This window comes from Oncorhynchus tshawytscha, linkage group LG16 (genome assembly GCF_018296145.1).
Source record: "Oncorhynchus tshawytscha isolate Ot180627B linkage group LG16, Otsh_v2.0, whole genome shotgun sequence".
Taxonomy (NCBI): Eukaryota; Metazoa; Chordata; class Actinopteri; order Salmoniformes; family Salmonidae; genus Oncorhynchus; species Oncorhynchus tshawytscha.
Genome location: NC_056444.1, coordinates 69173847 through 69198286, shown reverse-complemented (window position 1 = coordinate 69198286; position 24440 = coordinate 69173847). Strand labels below are relative to the sequence as shown.

Here is a 24440-nt window from a genome sequence, read left to right as displayed (position 1 = left end):
TTTCTTCTGCTTTAATTTGCCTTGAGGTGGAACAGAATTAAGATACAAATGATTCCAAGATTGCCCAGAATATATAAAAAGTTATAGTGAACCAATTATTTTGTTTCACAATAAGATACACATATCAGTCAATCATCATGTGAGATGACAAAGAAATTTGAAATGAATGAAAGAGCTATATAACAATTACAATAATTGAAAATAGGCAGTTTAGCGACCATGGTTAGGAATGGTCTAAGCTTCATAACTCACCAAGTCCAGCTGATATCCACAGAGACAGTAGTGAAAGGATTACTTGGTCTCTCAGTGATGCTGTACTACTCCCTCATCTCTGAACACTCTCTCTCTCTCTCCCTCTCTCTCTCCCTCTCTCTCTCCCGCTCTCTCTCTCTTTGTCTCTCTCTCTATCACTCTATCTCTCTTTCCAGCTCCATTATTCAGCCACACATCAAATGGTGCAGTGTCCTTACTGCTGCTTTGGGCCATCTGATTAGGTTTGTTCCTATGGGACATTATCAACGTCTATGACTGTGACTATGCGAGGTGATGATAACCCAGCAGTTAACCACAGTAAAATTATAGACTACAACTCAGCCCTGTCTATCACTAGCAATGACAATATAATATTAATTACCCAACTATGAAGTGTGTACACAATGGTTGGGTAAATGCTGGAAATATGTCCCTTGTCCCTCCCCTTACACTGTGTATAAGACAGTTTTTTTTGGAATTGTTAGTTAGATTACTTGCTCGTTATTACTGCATTGTCGGAACTAGAAGCACAAGCATTTCGCTACACTCGCATTAACATCTGCTAACCATGTGTATGTGACAAATAAAATTTGATTTGATTTGATTTGATTTGTTTTTATCATGAAGATAAGCAGGGTTCTTTTTATGTCTTCTTTTGGGCAATTGAGACCAGCTAATATTGATGATGCACTCCCCCCCCCTTAACTTAACTCCTAACCCTAACCTTAACCCCTAACCCGTACCCCTAGCTCAGCTAAAGTTAGTAATTTGTAACATATCATACATTTTGCAAATTCCTAACACATTATACGAATTGTAATTCAAATCAAATGTATTTATATAGCCCTACGTACATCAGCTGATATCTCAAAGTGCTGTACAGAAACCCAGCCTAAAACCCCAAACAGCAAGCAATGCAGGTGTTGAAGCATGTTGGCTAGGAAAAACTCCCTAGAAAGGCCAAAACCTAGGAAGAAACCTAGAGAGGAACCAGGCTATGAGGGGTGGCCAGTCCTCTTCTGGCTGTGCCGGGTGGAGATTATAACAGTACATGGCCAAGATGTTCAAATATTCATAAATGACCAGCATGGTCAAATAATAGGTCTGGGACAGGTAGCACGTCCGGTGAACAGGTCAGGATTCCATAGCCACAGGCAGAACAGTTGAAACTGGAGCAGCAGCACGGCCAGGTGGACTGGGGACACCAAGGAGTCATCATGCCAGGTAGTCCTGAGGCATGGTCCTAGGGCTCAGGTCCTCCGAGAGAGAGAAAGAAAGAGAGAAAGAGAGAATTAGAGAGAGCATACTTAAATTCACACAGGACACCGGATAAGACAGGAGAAGTACTCCAGATATAACAAACTGACCCTACCCCCCCGACACATAAACTACTGCAGCATAAATACTGGAGGCTGAGACAGGAGGGGTCAGGAGACACTGTGGCCCCATCCGATGATACCCCCGGACAGGGCCAAACAGGAAAAATATAACCCCACCCACTTTGCCAAAGCACAGCCCCCACACCACTAGAGGGATATCTTCAACCACCAACTTACCATCCTGAGACAAGGCTGAGTATAGCCCACAAAGATCTCCGCCACGGCACAACCCAAGGGGGGGCCCCAACCCAGACAGGAAGATCACATCAGTGACTCAACCCACTCAAGTGACGCACCCCTCCTAGGGACGGCATGAAAGAGCACCAGTAAGCCAGTGACTCAGCCTCTGTAATAGGGTTAGAGGCAGAGAATCCCAGCGGAAAGAGGGGAACCGGCCAGGCAGAGATAGCAAGGGCGGTTCGTTGCTCCAGAGCCTTTCCGTTCACCTTCACACTCCTGGGCCAGACTACACTCAATCATATGACCCACTGAAGAGATGAGTCTTCAGTAAAAACTTAAAGGTTGAGACCGAGTTTGCGTCTCTCACATGAGTAGTCAGACCATTCCATAAAAATGGAGCTCTATAGGAGAAAGCCCTGCCTCCAGCTGTTTGCTTAGAAATTCTAGGGACAATTAGAAGGCCTGCGTCTTGTGACAGTAGCGTACATGTAGGTATGTACAGCAGGACCAAATCAGAGAGATAGGTAGGAGCAAGCCCATGTAATGCTTTGTAGGTTAGCAGTAAAACCTTGAAATCAGCCCCTGCCTTGACAGGAAGCCAGTGTAGGAAGGCTAGCACTGGAGTAATAAGATCACATTTTTTGGTTCTAGTCAGGATTCTAGCAGCCGTATTTAGCACTAACTGAAGTTTATTTAGTGCTTTATCCGGGTAGCCGGAAAGTAGAGCATTGCAGTAGTCTAACCTAGAAGTAACAAAAGCATGGATGAATTTTTCTGCATCATTTTTGGACAGAAAGTTTCAGATTTTTGCAATGTTACGTAGATGGAAAAAGGCTGTCCTTGAAACAGTCTTGATGTGTTCGTCAAAAGAGAGATCAGGGTCCAGAGTAACGCCGAGGTCCTTCACAGTTTTATTTGAGACGACTGTACAACCATTAAGATTAATTGTCAGATTCAACAGAATATCTCTTTGTTTCTTGGGACCTAGAACAAGCATCTCTGTTTTGTCCGAGTTTAAAAATAGAACCTTTGCAGCCATCCACTTCCTTATGTCTGGAACACAGGCTTCTAGCGAGGGCAATTTTGGGGCTTCACCATGTTTCATTGAAATGTACAGCTGTGTGTCATCCGCATAGCAGTGAAAGTTAACATTATGTTTTCGAATGACATCCCCAAGAGGTAAAATATATAGTGAAAACAATACTGGTCCTAAAACAGAACCTTGAGGAACACCTCAATTTACAGTTGATTTGTCAGAGGACAAACCATTCACAGAGACAAACTGATATCTTTCCGACAGATAAGATCTAAACCAGGCCAGAACTTGTCCGTGTAGACCAATTTGGGTTTCCAATCTCTCCAAAAGAATGTGGTGATCGATGGTATCAAAAGCAGCACTAAGGTCTAGGAGCACGAGGACAGATGCAGAGCCTCGGTCTGATGCCATTAAAAGTTAATTTACCACTTTCACAAGTGCAGTCTCAGTGCTATGATGGGGTCTAAAACCAGACAGAAGCATTTCGTATACATTGTTTGTCTTCAATATGCAGCTTGAAGGTTTAGAGGCCATGATAATTCATAACAAATTAAATGGATGATGGACATCCACAAATTAATACCATTTGAAACAAAACATATCTTACTAATTGAAGCCCCTCGGCACTCAGCCAACCTCATCATCTAGCAGACCTCGTCTGGTAGAGAGTAAGCTACTCCAGCTACTCCAGCCCTACTCTGTCAGTGGGTGGACAGAGCTAATTCTGATTGGTTGCTTTCCTTAAGTCAAAGATTGTTGCATCAGGGCCTCCCGGGTGGCGCAGTGGTTAAGGGCGCGGTACTGCAGCACCAGCTGTGCCACCAGAGACTCTGGGTTCGCGCCCAGGCTCTGTCGTAACTAGCCGCGACTGGGAGGTCTGTGGGGCGACGCACAATTGGCCTAGCGTCGTCCGGGTTAGGGAGGGGTTGGCTGGTAGGGATATACTTGTCTCATCGCGCACCAGCGACTCCTGTGGTGGGCCGGGCGCAGTGCGCGCTAACCAAGGATGCCAGGTGCACGGTGTTTCCTCTGTGTTTCCTCCGACACACTGGTGCGGCTGGCTGGCTTCCGGGTTGGATGCGCGCTGTGTTAAGAAGCAGTGCGGCTTGGTTGGGTTGTGTATCCGAGGACGCATGACTTTCAACCTTTGTCTCTCCCGAGCCCGTACGGGAGTTGTAGCGATGAGACAAGATAGTAGCTACTAAAAACAATTGGATACCATGAAATTGGGGAGAAAAAGGGGTAAAATTCACACACACAAAAAAACGATTGTTGCGTATTGTTAAATTAAATCCACATATAACAAGCATGATTACTGTTTATTATTTCTGGTCAATAATGGTTTAGATTGTGTAAATGTTCATATGACACATAAAACTAATTTAAAGTCTCTCTGAGAGCAAAAACTGTTTCTGTAACTCTTGAACTTATGTTGAAATGCAAAAACTGTTTTAATCTGTCATATATTATATATTTTTATCAGCACATTACTTTCAACTCCCAGAAGGCATCAGAAGGCTATTTTAGCCAGTGTAATGCTGGCTAATGTAATGTACAAATACACTGCTCATGCAGATCACTTTTGACCATGGGTCTCTCATAATCACCCCATTTGACAAAGCTCGTTTTACATTTCCCTGATGCTTAATTAGTGACATTTTTCTTGTATGCTAGCTTGGATTAGAATCAATAGATAAAGTTACAGGCAAGATATTATACAATTGATTCACTTTATTTTTTATTTTGGTACAGAACCAAAGATTTATGACAAGATAAATTATAGGAATTATACGTTTTTTCCATGCCTCACAGCAACAAAGCATATTATCTTGACAAAGTCTTGATGGGGTAAACATGACAAAAAATGAAAAGGGACAAAATGGCTGGATTAAAAATAGATGAACAGGCATTATATTAATACACTGGCTAAAAAAGCCTTCTGATGCCTTCTGGGAGTTGAAAGTAATGTGCTGATAAAAATGCAGAAGCCTTTTTAATATATGACAAATTAAAACAGGTTTTGTATTCCAACATAAGTTCAAGAGTTACAGAAACAGTTTTTTCTCTCAGAGAGACTTTAAATTAGTTTTATGTGTCATATGAAAATAAGTTTTACACAATCTAAACCATTATTGACCAGAAATAAACAGTAATACCAAAACACTAAAACAATAATCATGCTTGTTATATGTGGATTTTAAAGCATTATTTTATTAATTAATTTGTGCACATGAAATGTCATACTGTAAGGCTGTGCCAAAATATTTCCCCTCTGAACATGAATCTGAGTCTAATAAATGTAAATGTAAAAATGGTTTATTGACACAGATTTTCATTGAGTTTTATGATCATGGAAAGAGTATAATGAGTGTTTTTCATAGCCTACTTGTGCAATAAAAGCATCTCAAATGCACTTAGTGACACCTAGTGGGGCTATGTAGACATCAAACCAACTGTCGTCTGTGGATTGTGGAGTTATTCCTTGCAGTAAGAAATAAAGTCATAAATGGTCCTGTTCCTCAAGCGGAAATAAAATGTGTTTTATCAACATCTTTTAAAGCGGCAACCTATTACAATATAAAAGATTGAGTGAAAACACTTGGGGTTGTATGTTCTATGGTATATATTTAGTCTAGAAACATGGTCACATGAATGTATTGTTGAGAGGAGGCAGCCTGGGCATAAAGTGGTGCTCCACAACCAGGAGAAAGGTCATATTACTGTGACTCAATAACAGGATGCCCTGTCCTCAACAGGTGTAACAGCTGTTGGTGGAAGAAGGTAAGGACCAAGGTGCAGCGTGCTCATCATTATTTAATAGAACAGAACACTGAATGACAAAACAACAAAGAGAACAACCGAAACAGTTCTGTCTGGTGCCGACACAAAAACAGAAAGCAACTACCCACAAAACCCATATGGGCAAGAGCTACCTAAGTATGGTTCTCAATCAGAGACAATGACAGACAGCTGTCCCTGATTGAGAACCATACCCTGCCAAAAACAAAGAAATAAAAAAGCATAGAAAAAAGAACATAGAATGCCCACCCTAGTCACACCCTGGCCTAACCAAAATAGAGAATAAAAAGCCTCTCTATGGCCAGGGCTTGACAACAGGCCCTTTGAATCAAGGAGGGCAGGATGTTGACACTGGATTCATTGATTGTATTTTAACACAGAGATAAGCCTGCTTGTGTCATTTTGGAGTTTATGTTTTTTCCAATCTATTTTGTATATTACAGAATCAGTTGAATTTGGAAATATTGAAAAATGTAATCGACAAATTCTCTCAGCTGACAGTTGTAGAAACTCAGAAGTTTTTTTTAGATTCTAAAATAATTCACAACTATTATAATGACAAGAAATTAAAACAGGAGCAGGGAAAAGCATTAAAAGCAGTTCTTTAGTTCTACAGCAGAGGTCTCCCTAAACTACAAATAATAACAGCAAGTCAAGCTTCAAATCAAATCAATCACATTTAACACACATGCTTCGCAAGTAATCGGTGTAGACTAACAGTGAAATGCTTACTTACGGGCCCTTGCCAACAATGTAGAGAGAAAAATAATAGAAACAATATAATGACACAAGGAATTAGTACACAATGAGTAACAATAACTTGGCTAAATAGACGGGTTACCAGTAACGAGTCGATGTGCAGGGGTAGGAGGTAATTGAGGTATATATGTACATATAGGTAGGGGTAAAGTGACTGAGGTAACAGGATAGATAATAAACAGTGGCATACGTGATGAGTCAAAAGAGTAAGTCCAAAAAGGTTCAATGCAGATAGTACGGATAGCTATTCGGTTAACAGTTTAGCAGTCTTATGGCTCGGGGGTAGAAGCTCTAAAGGGTCCTATTGGTTCCAGACTTGGTGCATCGTTACCGCTTGCTGTGCAGTAGCAGAGAGAACAGTCTATGACTTGGGTGGCAGGAGTCTTAGTCAATTGTTTGACACCGCCTGGTATAGAAGTCCTGGATGGCAGGATTCAGCCCCAGTGATCTACTAGGTCGTACGTACTTCCCTCTAGTCGGATGCCAATCAGTTACCATACGAAGAGGTGATGCAGCCAGTCAAGATGCTCTCAGTAGTGCAGCTGTATAACTTTTTGAAGATCTGAGGGCCCATGCCAAATCTTTTCAGCCTTCTGAGGGGGAAGGGGCATTGTCGTGCCTTCTTCATGACTGTGTTGATGTGTGTGGACCATGTTAATTCCTTAGTGATCTGGACACCGAGAAACTTGAAGCTCTCTACCCGTTCCACATCACCCCCGCCAATGTGGATGGGGGTGTGCTCGGCATTCCGTTTCCTGAAGTCCACAATCAGCTCCTTTCTCTTGCTGACGTTGAGGGAGAGGTTGTTGTCCTGGCACCGCTGCCAGGCAATTGACCTACTCCCTATAGGCTGTCTCATCATTGTTGGTGATCAGGCCTGCCACTGTTGTGTTTTCAGCAAACTTAATGATGTTGGAGTCATATGCAGTCGTGGGTAAACAGGGAGTACAGGAGGGGACAAAGCATGCCCCCCTGAGGGGCACCCGTGTTGAGGGTCAGCGTGGCGGTTTTGTTGTTGCCTGTCCTCATCACCTGGGAGCGGCCCATCAGGAAGTCCAGGGTTCAGTTGCAGAGGGTGTTCAGTCCCAGGGTCCTGAGTTTAGTGATGAGCTTGGAGGGCACCATGGTGTTGAACACTGAGCTGTAGTTGATAAACAGCATCATCACATAGGTGTTCCTCTTGTCCAGGTGGTAGACTGCAGTGTGGAGTGCAATGGAGATTGCGTCATCTGTGGATCTGTTGGTGTGGTATGCGAGTTGGAGTGGGTCCGTTGTCCATAGAAAGCATAAATTAAAAAGTGTTGTTGAAATTTTTGTCCTGTTTCACCTGTATTCTTCAATAAGAAATGAATGATCTTTTCCTACTGCTTTTTGAAGAAGGTTGCAGACACTTTCCTGAGGATGCTCCTGGTGTAGATCTCCAGAAACACCATGATGTATCCCACCAGACACAGTAGTGCCAATAAGACCCTCACTCTCAGGTCTGGTGCAGATGGCTCTACATCACAGCGTAATGCCTCTGGGCTGAATGTCCAGTCATACTGCTTGTGGAGTTTTGCCAGTTCTGTACATACATACTGTAGGCCTGGGAAGCGCAGCCGAACCTGTCAAAGAAAACAGAATCCAGTCACCATTTGTCCAATGTGGTATTCAATTTCATATTATTATTGATCTCAAGGCTACACATTATGTAATGTCACATTATGTTCTGGGATGTGCCTGATAGCATTTTGAAAAGTATCAATATTGACTTACCTTGTATTTTCACAGCTATGCTGACAGATGCAGCTGGAACATCCAACAGCCAAGGCCCATTCACTGTAACTAGGTGGTACACAAAAATAACAATGAAATACAAAGTCACCAATACACTCTTAGAAAAAAAAGTGCTATCTAGAACCTAAAAGGGGTCTTTGGCTGTCCCCATCGGAGAACAATTTGAACAAAAATGTTTTGGTTTCCAGGTAGAACCCTTTTGGTTCCAGGTAGAATCCTTTTGGGTTCCATGTAGAACCCTGTCCACAGAGGGTTCTACAAGGAATCCAAAAGTGTTCTACCTGGAATCTAAAAAGGTTCTCCAATGGGGCCAGCCAAATAACCTTTTTAGAACCCTTTTTTCTAAGAGCGTACTATTGGAGCAAGACATCTGGTAAATTCCTGTTTTGTTATTTTACAACTTGTGGAACTAACCATATTTTTCAGGTTAGTTGGTTTTATTTGGATTCCATCATCAGATGACTTTTGCAACAACTGTCTTGTGATGTAACCAGTGTCAAACTTAACTGAAATGACATGTGACTTCAGGTATTAGGCTGATTCAGCTATCAGATATATTGCAAAGTTAGCTGCCAGAATTCTGTTTGACAGAAGTGTATACTCCTCTAGCAGTCTCTTGGCATTTAAAAAGTCACTCTCAATCTGCTTGCGTACTGTAATACACCTCTTTTTGATCTCTGACAAGTCAATGTAAGTAAATTGATCACATTTTCTCTGTCTGGTAACAATATTCAGTTCTTCCTGTTTTACTTTGATAGCTTATCTAACGAGATCTCACTTTGCTTCTTGAAAAAGCTCAGATGAGTTTAAAAAAGAGCGTACAAAACCTTCAGTTGCACTTTCCCTTTCCCAGTGCATGGGTAACTTTTTAAAAAGGAGCTTATTCACAGTCAATGTCACATAGATATGTGTAAGATTGTTCTCAAAGGGGATAAATCAAGTTATTGGGGAAAAGTGTGAGCTGAAAATGATGAAAGTTATGAGCATTAACATTCACTCACATGGACAGGAGTGACAAATCAACCCATGAGTTATTGGAGAAAAGTGTGAGCTGAAAATGATGAAAGTTGTTCAAATGCAATACTTGGTGACTAATAATTTAGGGAAGTATTGGAGATTTGAAAGGTACTACGGGATATGAGCAGTGTGGTACAGATGTAAGATCCTAATTGGATCACTCCTTTGTTGCTGAGAATTTTCCTGCTAGGCAGGAAATGCAAACTTGTAGTGTATTTGAGTATTTAAAATGCTTCTAAAGTTTGTAATTTCCACTTTGAAATGTCAGACTTGATTTGCCCTAACAAAAAATATATCAACCCCTACTAAATAATTCCATTATTTATAATCCACATAATAATTCACATTTCCTGTTGCGGCAAGATTATTTTCCTGCTATAGCAAACTGGCTTTAATGAAGATCCTACATCTGTGTCCTATTTATAGATCTAAACATAACCCTGTGGGAAGTCATATATACTTCTACTGACTAATAGGAGGAAGTATTTTTATTATCTGGGAATCAGTGAGCATGAAGAGAATCTTCGACAAGTTGAAAAAGGAAAGGATCTAATCAACCCCTAATCAATTGTATGTGTCAGAGTCTTCCAAAACTAAATGTTCAGCTAGTTGAAATCATTTACTGTATATTTGATTGGTTGAGCATCAAGGTCTAGCAATTTCATGTATGGTACTACTTGTCAAACTTCCTTTTCCAACATTTCGTAGTAAGTTCTTCTATTTAATGTGTGTCCTGTGCTGTTGCGTTTCTTGTGTTCTCTTGTAGTTTGTCTTGTTTACTGGGGCCGCCCCCAATGACTCCTCTCTCACACTGAGTAACTAACTACCTTTGGGTTCTGCAGAGTTAACCATGTGCCAAACCTTGAGATTGCAGACACTTTACAACACCAAACAGACATTATAAGGAATTTACAGCCTTGCACCATTCGAGAGAAATAGGGGGCAAAATACTGTATGTCTGCTTGGTTTAAGACGCATATGTAAAAATTGTGTTCAAACCACATTTCAATGCAACCTTCTTTCAAATGTGGTTAGCCTCATTTGGCTTGTTGAGTATCTTGTTTGGTGCTGTCAGACACACGGCTGTTAAATAAGACCTGATTGCACTGTCTATTCTCCTTACTACATATTATGCTTGTGTCACTTGGGTCAATAATTAAAAATTACTATAGAGGCTTGACCCCCTTCTGAATATTAACCCATGGTTTTAAGTTGTTCTGTTATATATATTACTGTGTTGCATGTCTGTTGGTGCCTGCTCACTGACATCAGCTAAATATATAAATTCCATGGATTGACGAAAAAGACACTAACTCATTTACCATTCAGTTTTATTTGGTAACGAGAAGTATTAAGAAAATAACAAATCTACAAAATGTGCATTGATAACGCTAAACGTATTACACTAAATAAAAGCTATGGTAGAAAATAGTTATTTCTATTTCCACACACCACATTTCTAATGATTATTTCAAATAAAATAAGATCAGAAAATCATGATTTAAAAGACACGATGAAAAGTAAAACACCTTCTGTGTGTAACTAAAATATGTTTAAACACATGCAGCCAGTGACCCCCATGGCCTAGGTAAGTATGTTTTAGGAATAATTCACAAACTCCTGTTATGTGTCAAGACAGTCACAGTTTACACAGCTAAAGATCAATGGAGGATTGAGTTCAAGTGTCATTTACCAGTTGCTGGAGGACTTGGAGGATTGTCATGAAATGGATTGGGTTTATAATCATCAAGCAGACTGCTAACACCCTAATTAATAAGGATTTCCATCACAAACACTATCCAGGGAATATTACAATGAGGTACAGTATGAGACGCTCATAGTGAACAGTGCAATGTGGCACAATGACCAGCAGACGTCACTAAGATGCAATTCATTTCAGCAAGCATAGTGAGAGATGAGACAAGACATCACCGGTGTCTGGACAAAAACTATGTCCGACATGACTTGTTGTATAACTGTGGAAGAGAACGCAACAACAGACAGACCAACCACTGTCTATTCTGTCGCCCCCCGCCCTGCCCAAACAAATTATCTTCCAATGGAAACATGTCATAGTGATCTAAAACAAATCAAGGCAAAACACAGGACACATCTGGGGAGAGCAGGGGTTCGTGACAAACAAGAAAATGAGCTGATAGAACTTGGTATAATCTACATGACAGAGTATGTAGATCACAATGAGAGCCTGAACAAAATATAAACAGTTAAAAAATCAAAACTCATATACAGTAGACTGATTGAAAAAGGACAGTACCTTAGCAACATGGTATAGCCATCACACCATAGGCTAAATTACTTAAAGTAACAGCTAATTCTCCCCAAGTCTATAGTTATTGACTTTGTACATATTTAGAAATTATGATCCAGTATTTACTATATAATGCAGTATAATAATTATACTGGATAAGCTTCAGATCTACGGTAAACTAGTAAGGTTGAAAGGTGAGTCGGAGGGGAACTGTATATCTGTGACAGTACTGGACATGTTGACTGGACGAGCCCAGTCTGGATAAGTCTCCAAACTGAACATGGCACGACCCCAAGTGTTCATGGCCAGAGAAACCGATAAAATTCCCAAAATGTTCATCACAAAGCCTGTTTTCACCTGTAAATAGAGAAACCAAACAGATGTCTTGGATAGAATACAGTACCTTTAAGTTTAGGAACAGTCTGACATATGGTCATACAGTATATCGGCTTAAGGATCTTACCATGTCCTTCACCAAAAGATGGCCAGATGCAAAGGCAATGGAGTTGGGAGGGGTGGAGACTGGCAACATGAAGGCAAATGAACATCCTGTTGTTGCAGGTATCATAAAGTAAAGAGGGTTCACCTTGACAAACATAGCCTGTCAAGAGGAGACAAACACATTTGTTGCTATTCTTTTGACAAAATTGTATTTATGCAAAAATAATAACACTTTTAAACACTTTTCTTCAGACAAACACAAGGAGCGCACACGTTAGTAAGGAGTGAGTGAATCCATCTCTCATTCAATAACTGGCAACAATATTCCAAATTGTTAGTAGTAATTTATTTGGCTTGGGAATTTTACTGAAGATAAGTAAGTATTGCGCACTTGTCGTGGTGATACTAGATGATACTGGGTGGGTGATACTATTGCTTAGATTGAACGATACTGCAGGACATTGTCACTCCCAGCCAAAGACAACTGGTTACTGATAACTGTAGTTAATGTCCAACAGACATACAAATAGACCCAACAGCCATGGTGCTACACTGACAGATCTGTTAACCCCATGGAAAACACTAAAAAGGTAAATTGCTGTGGGAGATTAGAGAAGAGAGCACCTCCCCATCATCTTTTCCCATGGGGAACACTAATCCATGAATTAGTAATCCAATGTAGTTCAAGGCTTTTTGGTAGATAACAAGGGATATTCAAATACTAGACACAAAATACATGTCTTCCTTCAAAATGATTGCCTACTACAGTAGGCCTGTCCTTTTCATACCCACAGGGCACGTCAATCTCAATAATGGAAACATCGAACTAAACGTTGAATGTTGTGGTCATGTCATAGATGACAGCTCACCAGTTCAGCGATGACGGGCAGGAATATGATAATGGTGGCGGTGTTGCTGGCAAACTCTGTGAAACAGGCCAGGAAAGCTGTGATGAACATGACGGCCACAGCAGGGGGGACCTGGGCAATAGGCTGGAGGTAGGCTCCTATCCACGCCGCCAGTCCTGACTCCTATATTATACAACAGGGACGGAGCATCAACAGACAGCCCCCATCTCAGTAGTAGCAGAAATAGGTAAAAAGTATATAAATCACCACACAATAGATATTTGAATGTGAGTTAAAGGGATTTCATATCTTTGTGCATCATTAAACATCAACAGGTTTTACCCATAGGGCAAATTGATTCTATATGTAAATTCTATGGTTTTACCTCACATCCCTTGGCCATGGCAAAGCCTCCACCCAGCAACAGAATGATATTCCACGGGACACATTCCTGTGCTTTCTTCCATGATAGGAGAGGAACATATGGAGTATTTGATGCTGTGGAAAACATGACAAGGTATACAATCAACCTCGGCCCACCAGCCAAATCCAGGTCAACCACCGAAATATCAGAATATCTAACCTGCAAGGGGCCTTGAAAAGGAGTAATAAAGAAAAGGCTGAAGGTAGGGGTTAGGGGTTCAAATAAGGGTTAAGGGTCCAAATATGGCCATGGCTGGTGTTTTGTTTTTCTCTTGGGTACCGCTGGGCCGCCAGAAATATTTCAATCCCATAGAAAACTGAAGAGAACTGAAAAAGCGTGTGTGAGCAAGGAGGCCTACAAACCTGACTCAGTTACACCAGCTTTGTCAGGAGGAATGGGCCAACTTATTGTGGGAAGCTTGTGGAAGGCTACCCAGAACATTTGACCTAAGTTAAACAATTTAAAGGCAATCCTACCAAATACTAATTGAGTGTATGTAAACATCTGACCCACTGGGAATGTGATGAAATAAATAAAACCTGAAATAAATAATTCTCTCTGCTATTATTCTGACATTTCACATTCTTAAAATAAAGTGGTGATCCTAACTGACCTAAGACAGGGAATTTTTACTAGGATTAATTGTCAGGAATTGTGAAAAACTGAGTTGAAATGTCTTTGGCTAAGGTGTATGTAAACTTCCGACTTCAACTGTAGAGCAGAGTAAACAGAGCAAACCAAAGTGTGGCGACACACTTTTGAGAGATTAATAATAATCACACAAACAAAGGGGCTACAGTCTTACTTCACAACAGAATGCTGCTCAGACTAATCTACGTCATTAACATTCCTCAGGTGATTTACAGTACCTAACAACAGAGCCAATACAAGTTTTGCACTTCAGAAATGGACTAATGAAAGAAAGAAAGAATATTCTACTTTGATAGTAGTCAATGATACAGATATAGGATCTTAATTGGAGCCAGTTTGCTACAGCAGTAGAATAATCCTGCAGCAACAGGAAATGTGAGTTAATATATGGATTATAATTAATTGTCATTTTTTGTAGAGGTCGATACATTTTTCATTATGGCAAATCAAGTCTGAAATTTTAAAGTATAAATTACAAACAAAGCCTTTTTAAACCTTGAATACACTACAAGTTAGAATTTCCTGCTGTGCAGGAAAATTCCTGTAACAACAGCGTGATCAAATTAAGATACGACATCTGTACTGTAATTTATTTCTGGTGAGGCATGATGTAAGGGATAATCAACAAAGGCCTCTGCATTCTATGGAAATTAATGAATGATGCAGAAGTTGTGTTCAACAACGTGCTGGCAGAGTGGAACTGACCTTCCAAGGAGTTTCATTATTTTCCAGAGAATGCATAGAGCCCTAAGTTGATTATCCCTTTTATATCATGGCTATAATTTAAAGAAATGTGTTCATTTGCTGGTAGAATTGTGTTCAACATCCACTGAAGTAGCTAGCAAGTGCATTAGTAATTGCCGTGGTAACCAAACAGGCTCGCTAGTTTGGCTAACCAAACCATGAGTTCTAACTTGCCATTATGAAAATCGAATTCAACAATGCCAATAATGTTTTCAATTTGACTTTTGTTTTCAAAAGCAAATATAGAACATGGAAGAATTAACTATAGCCATTGAATGAACTATAGCCATTGAATTCTACCGTGCAAATATACCATGCGTTGTAGGGAAATAATGCACACTCTAGAATGCCCTTCAAGCCAATCAGGAACAAGTATTCAACAATGCCATGGTATAATTAATATTATAAACTGGGTGGTGCAAGCCCTGAATGCTGATTGGCTGACAACCGTGGTAAATCAGACCATATACCATGGATATGATTTTGATTTTGATTTTTTCTGCTCTAATTATGTTGGTAACCAGTTTATAATAGCAATAAGGCACCTCGGGTTTGTGGTATATGGTCAATATACCACGGCTAAGGCCTGTATCCAGGCACTCTGTGTTGCGTTGTGCATAAGAACAGACCTTAGCTGTGGAAAATTGGCCATATACCACAATCTTCGGGCCTTTTTGCTTAAATAATGTGAGTTTAAAACCCTTGGTCTACAGTATATGCATACAGCTGCTTCACTCCATCTAATCTTTTGATTCGAAAACATCCCATGTGTCCTCTGTATCAGTACAGAAAGGTGATATGACTAGAGGCAGTGGTATTTTCCATCTACATATGCCGAAAACATATTTCTTATTATTTGGGACATGTCCTTTCAAGTACTGACCTCTAGAATCAAACCACCAGCTAAGAGAGGGCTTCTGGGAAGGGAAGAAAAACAGGATTGACACAATGATCACTCCAGTGGTCGCATCTGACACATACCTACAGTAGGAAGAGAATCAGAGAAGGGGAGTCATGATGCAGCTGGTTTCCTCATGCCTCCAGTGAATTATACAGACATTTCCGAGGTAACGGGCAGTGCCTTGTTAGCTTGTAGCAAGCTTATCTGTCTTACCCTTTGTTGAAAAATGTGGACCATCCAGTTACAAATTTGGGATCTCTTGTGAACAGGAGAACGGCAAACAAAATGAAAAAGAATGCGATGGATCCTTCTGCAAAACTAAAATGGAAGATGGAAATTGTTGTCATTGAGGAATTCTACATAACTCCTGACTAAGTACAGAGGGTCTAGAACAGGGGTTTATCCTTAGTCCTGGAGGGTTCTAGCAGGATTTTGTTCCATCCAACTGATTAAAATAAACAATCTAAAGCATGCAAACAATGTGGCCCTCCTGAACCAGAATTGGCAAACCCTGGTATAGGGCATGATTTAAGATTAGAGCATGTTGCCTGTGATTTAGTCTAGAGATAAGGCTAGAGTCCCTTACTTTATGGGGCCTAGTTTTCTGTAGTCTTCATCAATAACAGCCTCTGCTTTTTTCTCTGCTTGTGCTCTTTCGTCCTGTTTCTTCACACATAACCTGAACACAACAAATAGTATTAAAATGGTGTGAATGTATCTGACAGGTAGGAGAATGTATTACTTCATATTATTTTAAAAAGTGTACAGGCAGAAGTCCTAGAACTCTAGCACAGACTGCCTATGTGATCATCTATGGTCACGTTTTTATATTACACACGTTTGAGGAACTTAGATTTGATTTGACCACCATACCGTGTATTCAAGCCCCCGTAGAGGAAAGAAATCCACAGCCATGCCAAGATGAGGAAGAGCACCATGAGAGGAAAGGCGAATGCAAACCAAGAGCCAAAATTTATCAAGTCGCACTCTGGGAAGTAACTAGGACACAAATAAGCAACTGTCAAAAACTGTACAGCAAACATGAAAAAAATAGTATTTTATGGTCTAAAATGTAACATTGTTCTTCAAACAGCTATTTGCCAGTAAAATCCTAACTCAGGTTGTCAGGTTGGTGTCGTATGCCTTTAAAGGTCCTCAATATCATATCATTTCTGGGTAGCAATTAAGTACCTTACTGTCATTTGTTTTCAATTAAAATGGTAAATAAATAAATAATAATAAATAGCCTCTTAGCAAGAGCAATTTCTCAAGAAAGAATTTAGCTAGGACTGTCTGAGTGGGGAGGGGAAAACTGAAAACTAGCTGTTGGCAGAGAGGTTGGCAGAGAGGTTTAGAACTCTCTTTCTTATTGGTCTATTGACTAATTTACCGCCTGGTGATGGCACCAGGCAGGCCAAAACTCCATCCCACCAAAACCGGCTGAAATTTCCAGCGGTCTTTTCAAACAGCTCTTATACTAAAACGGCAACGCTGCTGAGTTTTTCACACTCAACAGTTTCCCGCATGTATCAAGAATGGTCCACCACCCAAACGACATCCAGCCAACTTGAAGGGGGGGACTGCAACTCAATATTAGGAAGGTGTTCCTAATGTTTGGTATACTCAGTGTATATATAAAGCACAGGAAAATCAAGTTTTTGACTGCACTGGGGCTTTCAGAGGGACTTCTGAAGTCTGAAACAGAACAGTACTCATCTTTTTTCATAATGGTTAAAACCCTTTCATAGACCTTCTCAGGGATACCTTTTCTCCTTATACATACCTTTATTGCTCTATCTGATGGGCCTGTGAGGTCTATGAGAGGGTATGTACAGATGCAGTAGCAGAGAGAGAGATCAGTCAAGTCCTGAACTTGGGTACCTCTTAAGTTGTCCAATGAGGATGAGGTTTGGCGCTGTGCCTGTCAGGGTGGCAGTCCCTCCGATACTGGCAGCGTATGGGATACAGATCAGGAAGCCTTTCCACACCTTCATCTGGTACTCTGACTCTGTCCTGATCTCCTGTGCAGTCCTCCCATTTGACCGCACCATCCCATCAGTTCTTAAGATATAATATAGGGAAATGTAACCAGATTGTAACAATGCTAGTAAATAGCTACATGATAACCATGAATCCAACACGAGAGCTAAAATTGTTCAGTTTGTTTATGCTTCCTTTCTTACCCATCTATAGACAAGATCTGTTTTTCAGAGGGCAGTGAATGCAGCTTTACTTGTGATTGACCTGATGGATGTTGAAGTTAACAGGTTGTTAGAGTTATTCTCTCCATTGTTCACTGTGCAGTGACAAATTACAAAATATTTTTAAGGACAGGCTTAGACATAATAATCCCATATTGAATACCAATTTGAAGGAGATTTAGGGGGTTATCTAAGTGTAACTGCCTCTATGGAGAATCAATACATTTCCCATAAACCAACTAGTTTGATGCTACGGTACACATAGCTATAGTAGGAATGAGACAAGCTATAACAGAGATATTAACAATTCATATGTAATCAAAGCCTGTGAGTTCCAGTTTTCTAACTAGGTTGTCTGTAGACCTCTGTCATATTTAATAAATTACTTGAAAGGTGGCTACTATAATCAATAAATTACCATTTTAGTATTGAATAACTCGCAATATGATAGAAAAGGTACAGTAGTTGTACGAAGTTCACACCTTGAGTTACATATTACAGTTTTAATGTGGAAACATTAAAACTGTTTTAATGTGGAAAATTAAAGTATAGTCTGTTCGTCTGTGTAAGGCACGTGTCAAACTCATTCCAAAGAGGCCCGGGTGTCTGCGGGTTTTCACTCCTCCTTATTTTTTTTATTAATTAAGGTCACTGATCAGTTAGGAACTCCTCTCACTTGTTTGTATAGGTCTTAACTGGACACAAATTGAAAGGAAAAAAATAAAATCAGCAGACACTTGTCCCTCCATGGATTGAGTTTGACACCCTTGGGTAAGCACTACAAACAATTAGCATTAATTCTACCCTTCAGTGTTGATAGACTAAATTTGTCCTGGCTTAGCTACTGTATAGGTCTTAATATTTTTGCTAGATGTATGTGGGACAGTTGGAGAAACCCTACACAGCAACTCACCCTCTGTCTCCTCTTTCACCTTGCAGTTCTCCTTCAGTGTGGCCAGGTCCCCAAAGAGGCTCTCCAGGATGGCGTTAGCAATGGGAAGCATCATGGCCGTTGTTGCTGTGTTGCTGAGCCACATGGACAGGAAGGCAGATGTGTTCATCATTCCCAAAATCAACCTGTATGGGGAGAGAGATGGGCACATGGGTCAGGTGTAAGTGGAGTGACAAATCAATACTATGATTATCATTAACATTTTTGATAACAACTGGCCTATGTAAAATGGTAGAGAATCAGCTCGAAGACGCTTGGACCTTCTTATCTGAAATTTTAATTGGGATTGTTAACAAACACACCCCCATAAAGAAAATGAGAATTAAAAACAGATTTAGCCCCTGGTTCGACCGTGATCTTGTCGAGTTACTCCACCTTAAGAATTGCATTTGGCGAAAGGCTCGGCACACGCATACTCAGGCTGATTGGCTGTCATTCAGGCAAATGAGAAATAAGTGCACTCAGGCTGTCTGGAAGGCCAAAGTTAGTTACTGTAAGGAGCAGTTCTCTCTCTGTGGGTCTAACCCCAAGAAGCTCTGGAAAACGGTTAATGACCTGGAGAATAAACCCTCCTCCTCACAGCTGCCCATGTCCCTTAATGTTGATGATGTGGTTGTTACTGACAAGAAGCACATGGCTGAGCTCTTTAATCACCACTTCATTAAGTCAGGATTCCTAATTGACTCAGCCATGCCTCCTTGCCCATCCAACATTTCCTCATCTCCCACCCCTTCTAATGCAACTATCCCCGATGCTTCTCCCTCTTTTTCCCCTGCCCCGCTACAAAGTTTCTCCCTGCAGGCAGTCACTGAGTCCGAGGTGCTAAAGGAGCTCCTTACACCTGACTACAAAAAAACATCTGGGTCAGATGGTTTAGACCCTTTCTTCTTTAAGGTTGCTGCCCCTATCATCACCAAGCCTATCTCAAACCTTTTAAGCCTGTCTCTCCTTTCTGTGGAGGTTCCCAATTGTTTGGAAGACAGCCATGGTTTGTCCTTTATTTAAAGGGGAGATCAAGCTGATCCTAACTGTTATAGGCCTATTTATATTTTGCCCTGTTTCTCAAAAGTGTTGGAAAAACTTGTCAATAATCAACTGACTGGCTTTCTTGATGTCTATAGTATTCTCTCGGGAATGCAATCTGGTTTCGCTCAGGTTATGGATGTGTCACTGCAACCTTAAAGGTCCTCAATGATGTCACCATTGCCTTTGATTCTAAGAAATATTGAACTGCTATTTTTATTGACTTGGCCAAAGCTTTTGATACGGTAGACCATTCCATTCTTGAGGGCCGGCTAAGGAGTATTGGTGTCTCTGAGGGGTCTTTGGCCTGGTTTGCTAACTACCTCTCTCAAAGAGTACAGTGTATAAAGTCAGAAAATCTGCTGTCTCAGCCACTGCCTGTCACCAAGGGAGTACTCCAAGGCTCGATCCTAGGCCCCATGCTCTTCTAAATGTACATCAACAACATAGCTCAGGCAGTAGGAAGCTCTCTCATCCATTTAAATGCAGATGAAACAGTCTTACCCTCAGCTGGCCCCTCCCCGAATTTTGTGTTAAATGCTCTCCAACAAAGCTTTCTTAGTGTCCAACAAGCTATTTCTACCCTTAACCTTGTTCTGAACACCTCCAAAACAAAGGTCATGTGGTTTGCTAAGAAGAATGCTCCTCTTCCCACAGGTGTGATTACTACCTATGAGGGTTTAGAGCTTGAGGTAGTCACCTCATGCAAGTACTTAGGAGTATGGCTAGACGGTGCACTGTCCTTCTCTCAGCACATATCAAAGCTGCAGGCTAAAGTTAAATCTAGACTTGGTTTCCTCTATCGTAATCAGTCCTATTTCACCCCAGCTGCCAAACTAAACCTGATTCAGATGACAATCCTATCCATGCTAGATTACGGAGACATAATTTATAGATTGGCAGGTAAGGGTGCTCTCGAGCGGCTAGCTGTTCTTTACTATTCGGCCATCGGATTTGCCAACAATGCTCCTTATAGGACACATCACAGCACTCTATACTCCCCTGTAAACTGGTCATCTCTGTATACCATTTGCAATGCTTATTTATAAAACCCTCTTAGGCCTCACTCCCCCCTATCTGAGATATCTACTGCAGCCCTCATCCTCCACATACAACACCCGTTCTGCCAGTCACATTCTGTTAAAGGTCCCCAAAGCACACACATCCCTGGGTCGCTTCTCTTTTCAGTTCACTGCAGCTAGCGACTGGAACGAGCTGCAACAAACACTCAAACTGGACATTTTTATCTCAATATCTTCATTCAAAGACTCAATCATGGACACTCTTACTGACAGTTGTGGCTGCTTTGTGTCATATATTGTTGTCTATCTTCTTGCCCTTTGTGCTGTTGTCTGTGCCCAATAATGTTTGTACCATGTTTTGTGCTGCTACGATGTTGTGTTGCTACCATGTTGTTGTTATGTTGTGTTGCTGCCTTGCTATGTTGTCGTCTTAGGTCTCTCTTTATGTAGTGTTGTGTTGTCTCTCTTGTTGTGATGTGTGTTTAGTCCTATATTTATATCGTATTTATTTTACATTTTTAATCCCAGTCCCCCGTCCCTGCAGGACACCTTTTGCCTTTTTGTAGGCCGTCATTGTAAATAAGAATTTGTTCTTAACTGACTTGCCTAGTTAAATAAAGGTTCAATCAAAATGTACATTTAAATTGAAAAAAAAAACATGATTATGTATGTTTTGCCATATGTAGTGGATTCATATTAGATAATGGAAAATAATCCCAAAATATAAATTATGATAAATGTATATATGGCGATATAGACTTCTCACCAGGCTGGTTTGACTCCAACAATCTTAAGAACTTTCAGAGCTATTCTGCGATGCAGACCCCATTCCTCGATAGCTGATGCCATCACAAGACCACTGAGAAAGAGAAAATTTGTATCGAGGAAGTACTGAGGGCAGACTTTTTTGGATGGAAGAATTCCCATGGTTGGAAAGAGGCAAACAGGTAGCATGGCAGTGACAGCTAAGGGAAGAGCCTCTGTGCACCAGAACACAGCCATCAGCAGCACCACGTACAGGCATTTCCCCTCCTGAAAAACATGACAGAAACATGTTGGTGAACATTAAGAGTAAATGCCAAAGGTGATCTATTTCATTAATGTTTGTATCACGCTGTGGAAAGACAAATGTATAAGGAATGTACTTTTTTTCTGTGGCTGAAATTGCAAAATTAGGGGGGAATTGTAAATAAATAAGCCCATGAAGTTATTAATAGCTGTGTTAGGTCTCAGATTGGTTGGTTAGGTCTCCAATTGGGTTATGGCTATGATTAAGAGGGGTGAATGGAGTTAGGGTCAAGTTATTCATGTGAGGATTGATGTTTTAGCTATATGATGAAGCGGGACCATGTCCTGTTCTAATGGCATGTTTTATGATCCTGATTCTAATTTCAGTGAAGTCTTATTCCAACAGATATTGGTTTAATGGGTGTTCAGATTTAAAGGCAGGTGTGGATATTATTAATCATATCAGTTTTAGGCTATGTGGCAATACTGTATTTAACAATTGCCTGACTTTCAGTAGTAGGTCATGACAATTTGATGTGGTTCAGCAATTTGGCTTAGTTATATACAGTTATAAAACTAGTTTTTCTTGTGAGTTAGATACATAAATGGTTAGAGTAGCAAGATTTGTGTTTCTTCCAATAACCACTTACCTTTTCCGGTAGACCAAAAATTAACGGGAGGAGAATAAGCGGAGTGAGGACTAGAATAAGTTGTTTCTTGACGCACCAAAGCTTCTTAGTGAACGTTGATATTGTTTCCATTTCCATGACGAATATTATTTTATTGAAGTGCACCAACGCTTGGTATGTGATGCCGGAGTGCAGAATTTTGAAGCCTCAGTTTTATCACTTTGACTCCGTTGTTTTTGCACTCTTGGAGAAGATTAACTATTGGTTTACAGGTTAACTCATAACGCATTGTTCAAGTTATTAGGGATGCGCGCGCAAGCTGAGCTTGCTCTGTGGTTGCACAATTGGTATGTGATTTCTTGTGTTTTACTGATAATAACCAACATGTTAACAATTCCAGTAGTCTTGTCTTTCTGGTTCCTCCCTGCAAAATGGATGCAAGCCATGTCAACAGTCATCAAAAACTGCTTCCTTCATCATCCATGGTTGATCACACAGGGGGCCACATAGGTAAACCATGTAAACTTAATTTTAAGAGGATAGGGACTTGTACCACAGACATGTGCCATAAAGGTCCAAATTTAGCAGAAATCATATGTTTGGACAAAAGACAAAATACATGGAGATTACAATGGTAATCTGTAACACGTGACTATACACAGTTTAAATAGGCAGCATTTACACCTGGAAGCCCAATTCTGGTATTTTTCTCACTAATTGGTCTTTTGACCAATCATATCAGATCTTTTCACATCAGCTCTTATTCCGAGCTGATTTGATTGGTCAAAAGACCAATAAGTGCAAAAAATATAAGAATTGGGCAGCCTGTGTAAATGCAGCCTTTAGTTGTTTTTGGTAGATAATTGATAGATACATTCTATTGTTTTAGTGGCTGGTTTAATAAAAAGGTGACTTCAGTTCACTGGTGATTTCAATGGTGGCTCCCGCCATTGCAGATGTTCCTTTAAGCGATAGGCCTAATCGTAAATTCTCCATCTACAAATGTGAAGTGAGGACATAGGCTACTTTAAAAGACATTGGTGTTAAAAGCAGGATAAAAACTTGGTAGCCAACTGTCTGATCTGGCAATGCTCAATAGAAGGCAATGGCAGGTTTGTTTCTCTCCCACAGGAGTAGCTGCCTCTCTATTCAGCTTTCTAAAGCCATTTATAACTACCCTGGCCAGAAACAGTCTCTTCACTGCTGGCACGACTCTGGTGGCCTCTTAGAGGTCAGAGCCAACCCTCCATTGCTCTTGGTCACAGGAATAAGCAGTACTTTCCACAGTTGAACTATTATCTGTGATGCAGAGGTGCCCTCTAGTGTCATAACTTGTGTCATACATACAAACTGGTTTGTGGTATGTGTGAAAAATACAGTATGTGTGTAAAGGTGCCCTCTGGTGTTATAACTTGTGTCATACATACAAACGGGTTTGTGGTATGTGTGAAAAATACAGTATGTGTGTAAACCTATTAATATTAAAGTTTCTTAAATGAAGAAAGACCCCTCAGCAACGGTAATAACGAGTTTGTGATCTGCACAAGTGACGTTTTACTCATATAAATATATTATTCGGTATTCTTCCTGCTAAATAACATAATCAGAATAACAGGGTGCATGCAGTTTAGGTGAGGAGAAGGTTAAAGACAGACAGTCAGCCATAGCTACAGGCAATGGACTAACCATAACTGTTGTGTATTGGGGTTTTGCCGTAGAGCTTCATGGGAGTTGTATATGTTGAGATGCCAATAGCTTAACTGATTCCCGTCTCCCATCTCATCATTATTGAATTGTTATAAAGACTTGTTTATGAAAGCCATGAGTCATAACAATAACCTCATCCCCAGACTAACTTTGTCTATTGAACCAGATTAGGACATGACATTGTGGTTTACGCTTAGCAAACAGTACAACTAAGCAACTATGCTCTTAGATGAAAAAAATGGCCCCGTTTACTTTTTACCTGCTATGACCCTGAATATTGGCATTTCCAGCTTGACTGCACATCAACTGTCTTCCCACCTCATTTGTAAAGATCACAACAACAACAAAAAAGTCTTAATCCATGCCAGTTGTGTAATGCTATCTTGGATGAAATGCAAACAGACAGAAAAGGTTAGACCTGT

At 40.5% G+C, this 24440-nt stretch overlaps 1 protein-coding gene across 1 annotated transcript; it reads right to left on the bottom strand.

Annotated features, from left to right (window-relative positions):
* Nucleotides 1-10512: 10512 nt before the first annotated feature.
* LOC112216230 (solute carrier family 13 member 3) lies at nt 10513-22654 on the bottom strand. The gene is made up of 13 exons (XM_024376070.2): nt 22333-22654; nt 21441-21706; nt 18591-18754; nt 17660-17720; nt 17358-17537; nt 16350-16475; nt 16063-16155; nt 15690-15794; nt 15459-15556; nt 13142-13254; nt 12778-12939; nt 11931-12068; nt 10513-11824 (listed from the first exon to the last, which is right to left on the bottom strand). The coding sequence occupies exons 1-13, from the start codon at nt 22447-22449 to the stop codon at nt 11636-11638; spliced, it is 1812 nt and encodes a 603-aa protein (XP_024231838.1). The 5' UTR covers nt 22450-22654; the 3' UTR covers nt 10513-11635.
* Nucleotides 22655-24440: the final 1786 nt, after the last annotated feature.

What these genes read in the sequence shown, in the direction of transcription:
- LOC112216230 (XM_024376070.2), bottom strand. Translation starts at nt 22,449, where the DNA reads ATGGAAATGGAAACAATATCAACGTTCACTAAGAAGCTTTGGTGCGTC. An exon ending in TACGGGGGCTTGAATACACG is followed by an intron (nt 16,156 to 16,349) that starts GTATGGTGGTCA and finishes TGTTGTGTTCAG; the next exon opens with GTTATGTGTGAAGAAACAGG. An exon ending in CTGGTGGTTTGATTCTAGAG is followed by an intron (nt 13,255 to 15,458) that starts GTCAGTACTTGA and finishes TGTTTTCCACAG; the next exon opens with CATCAAATACTCCATATGTT.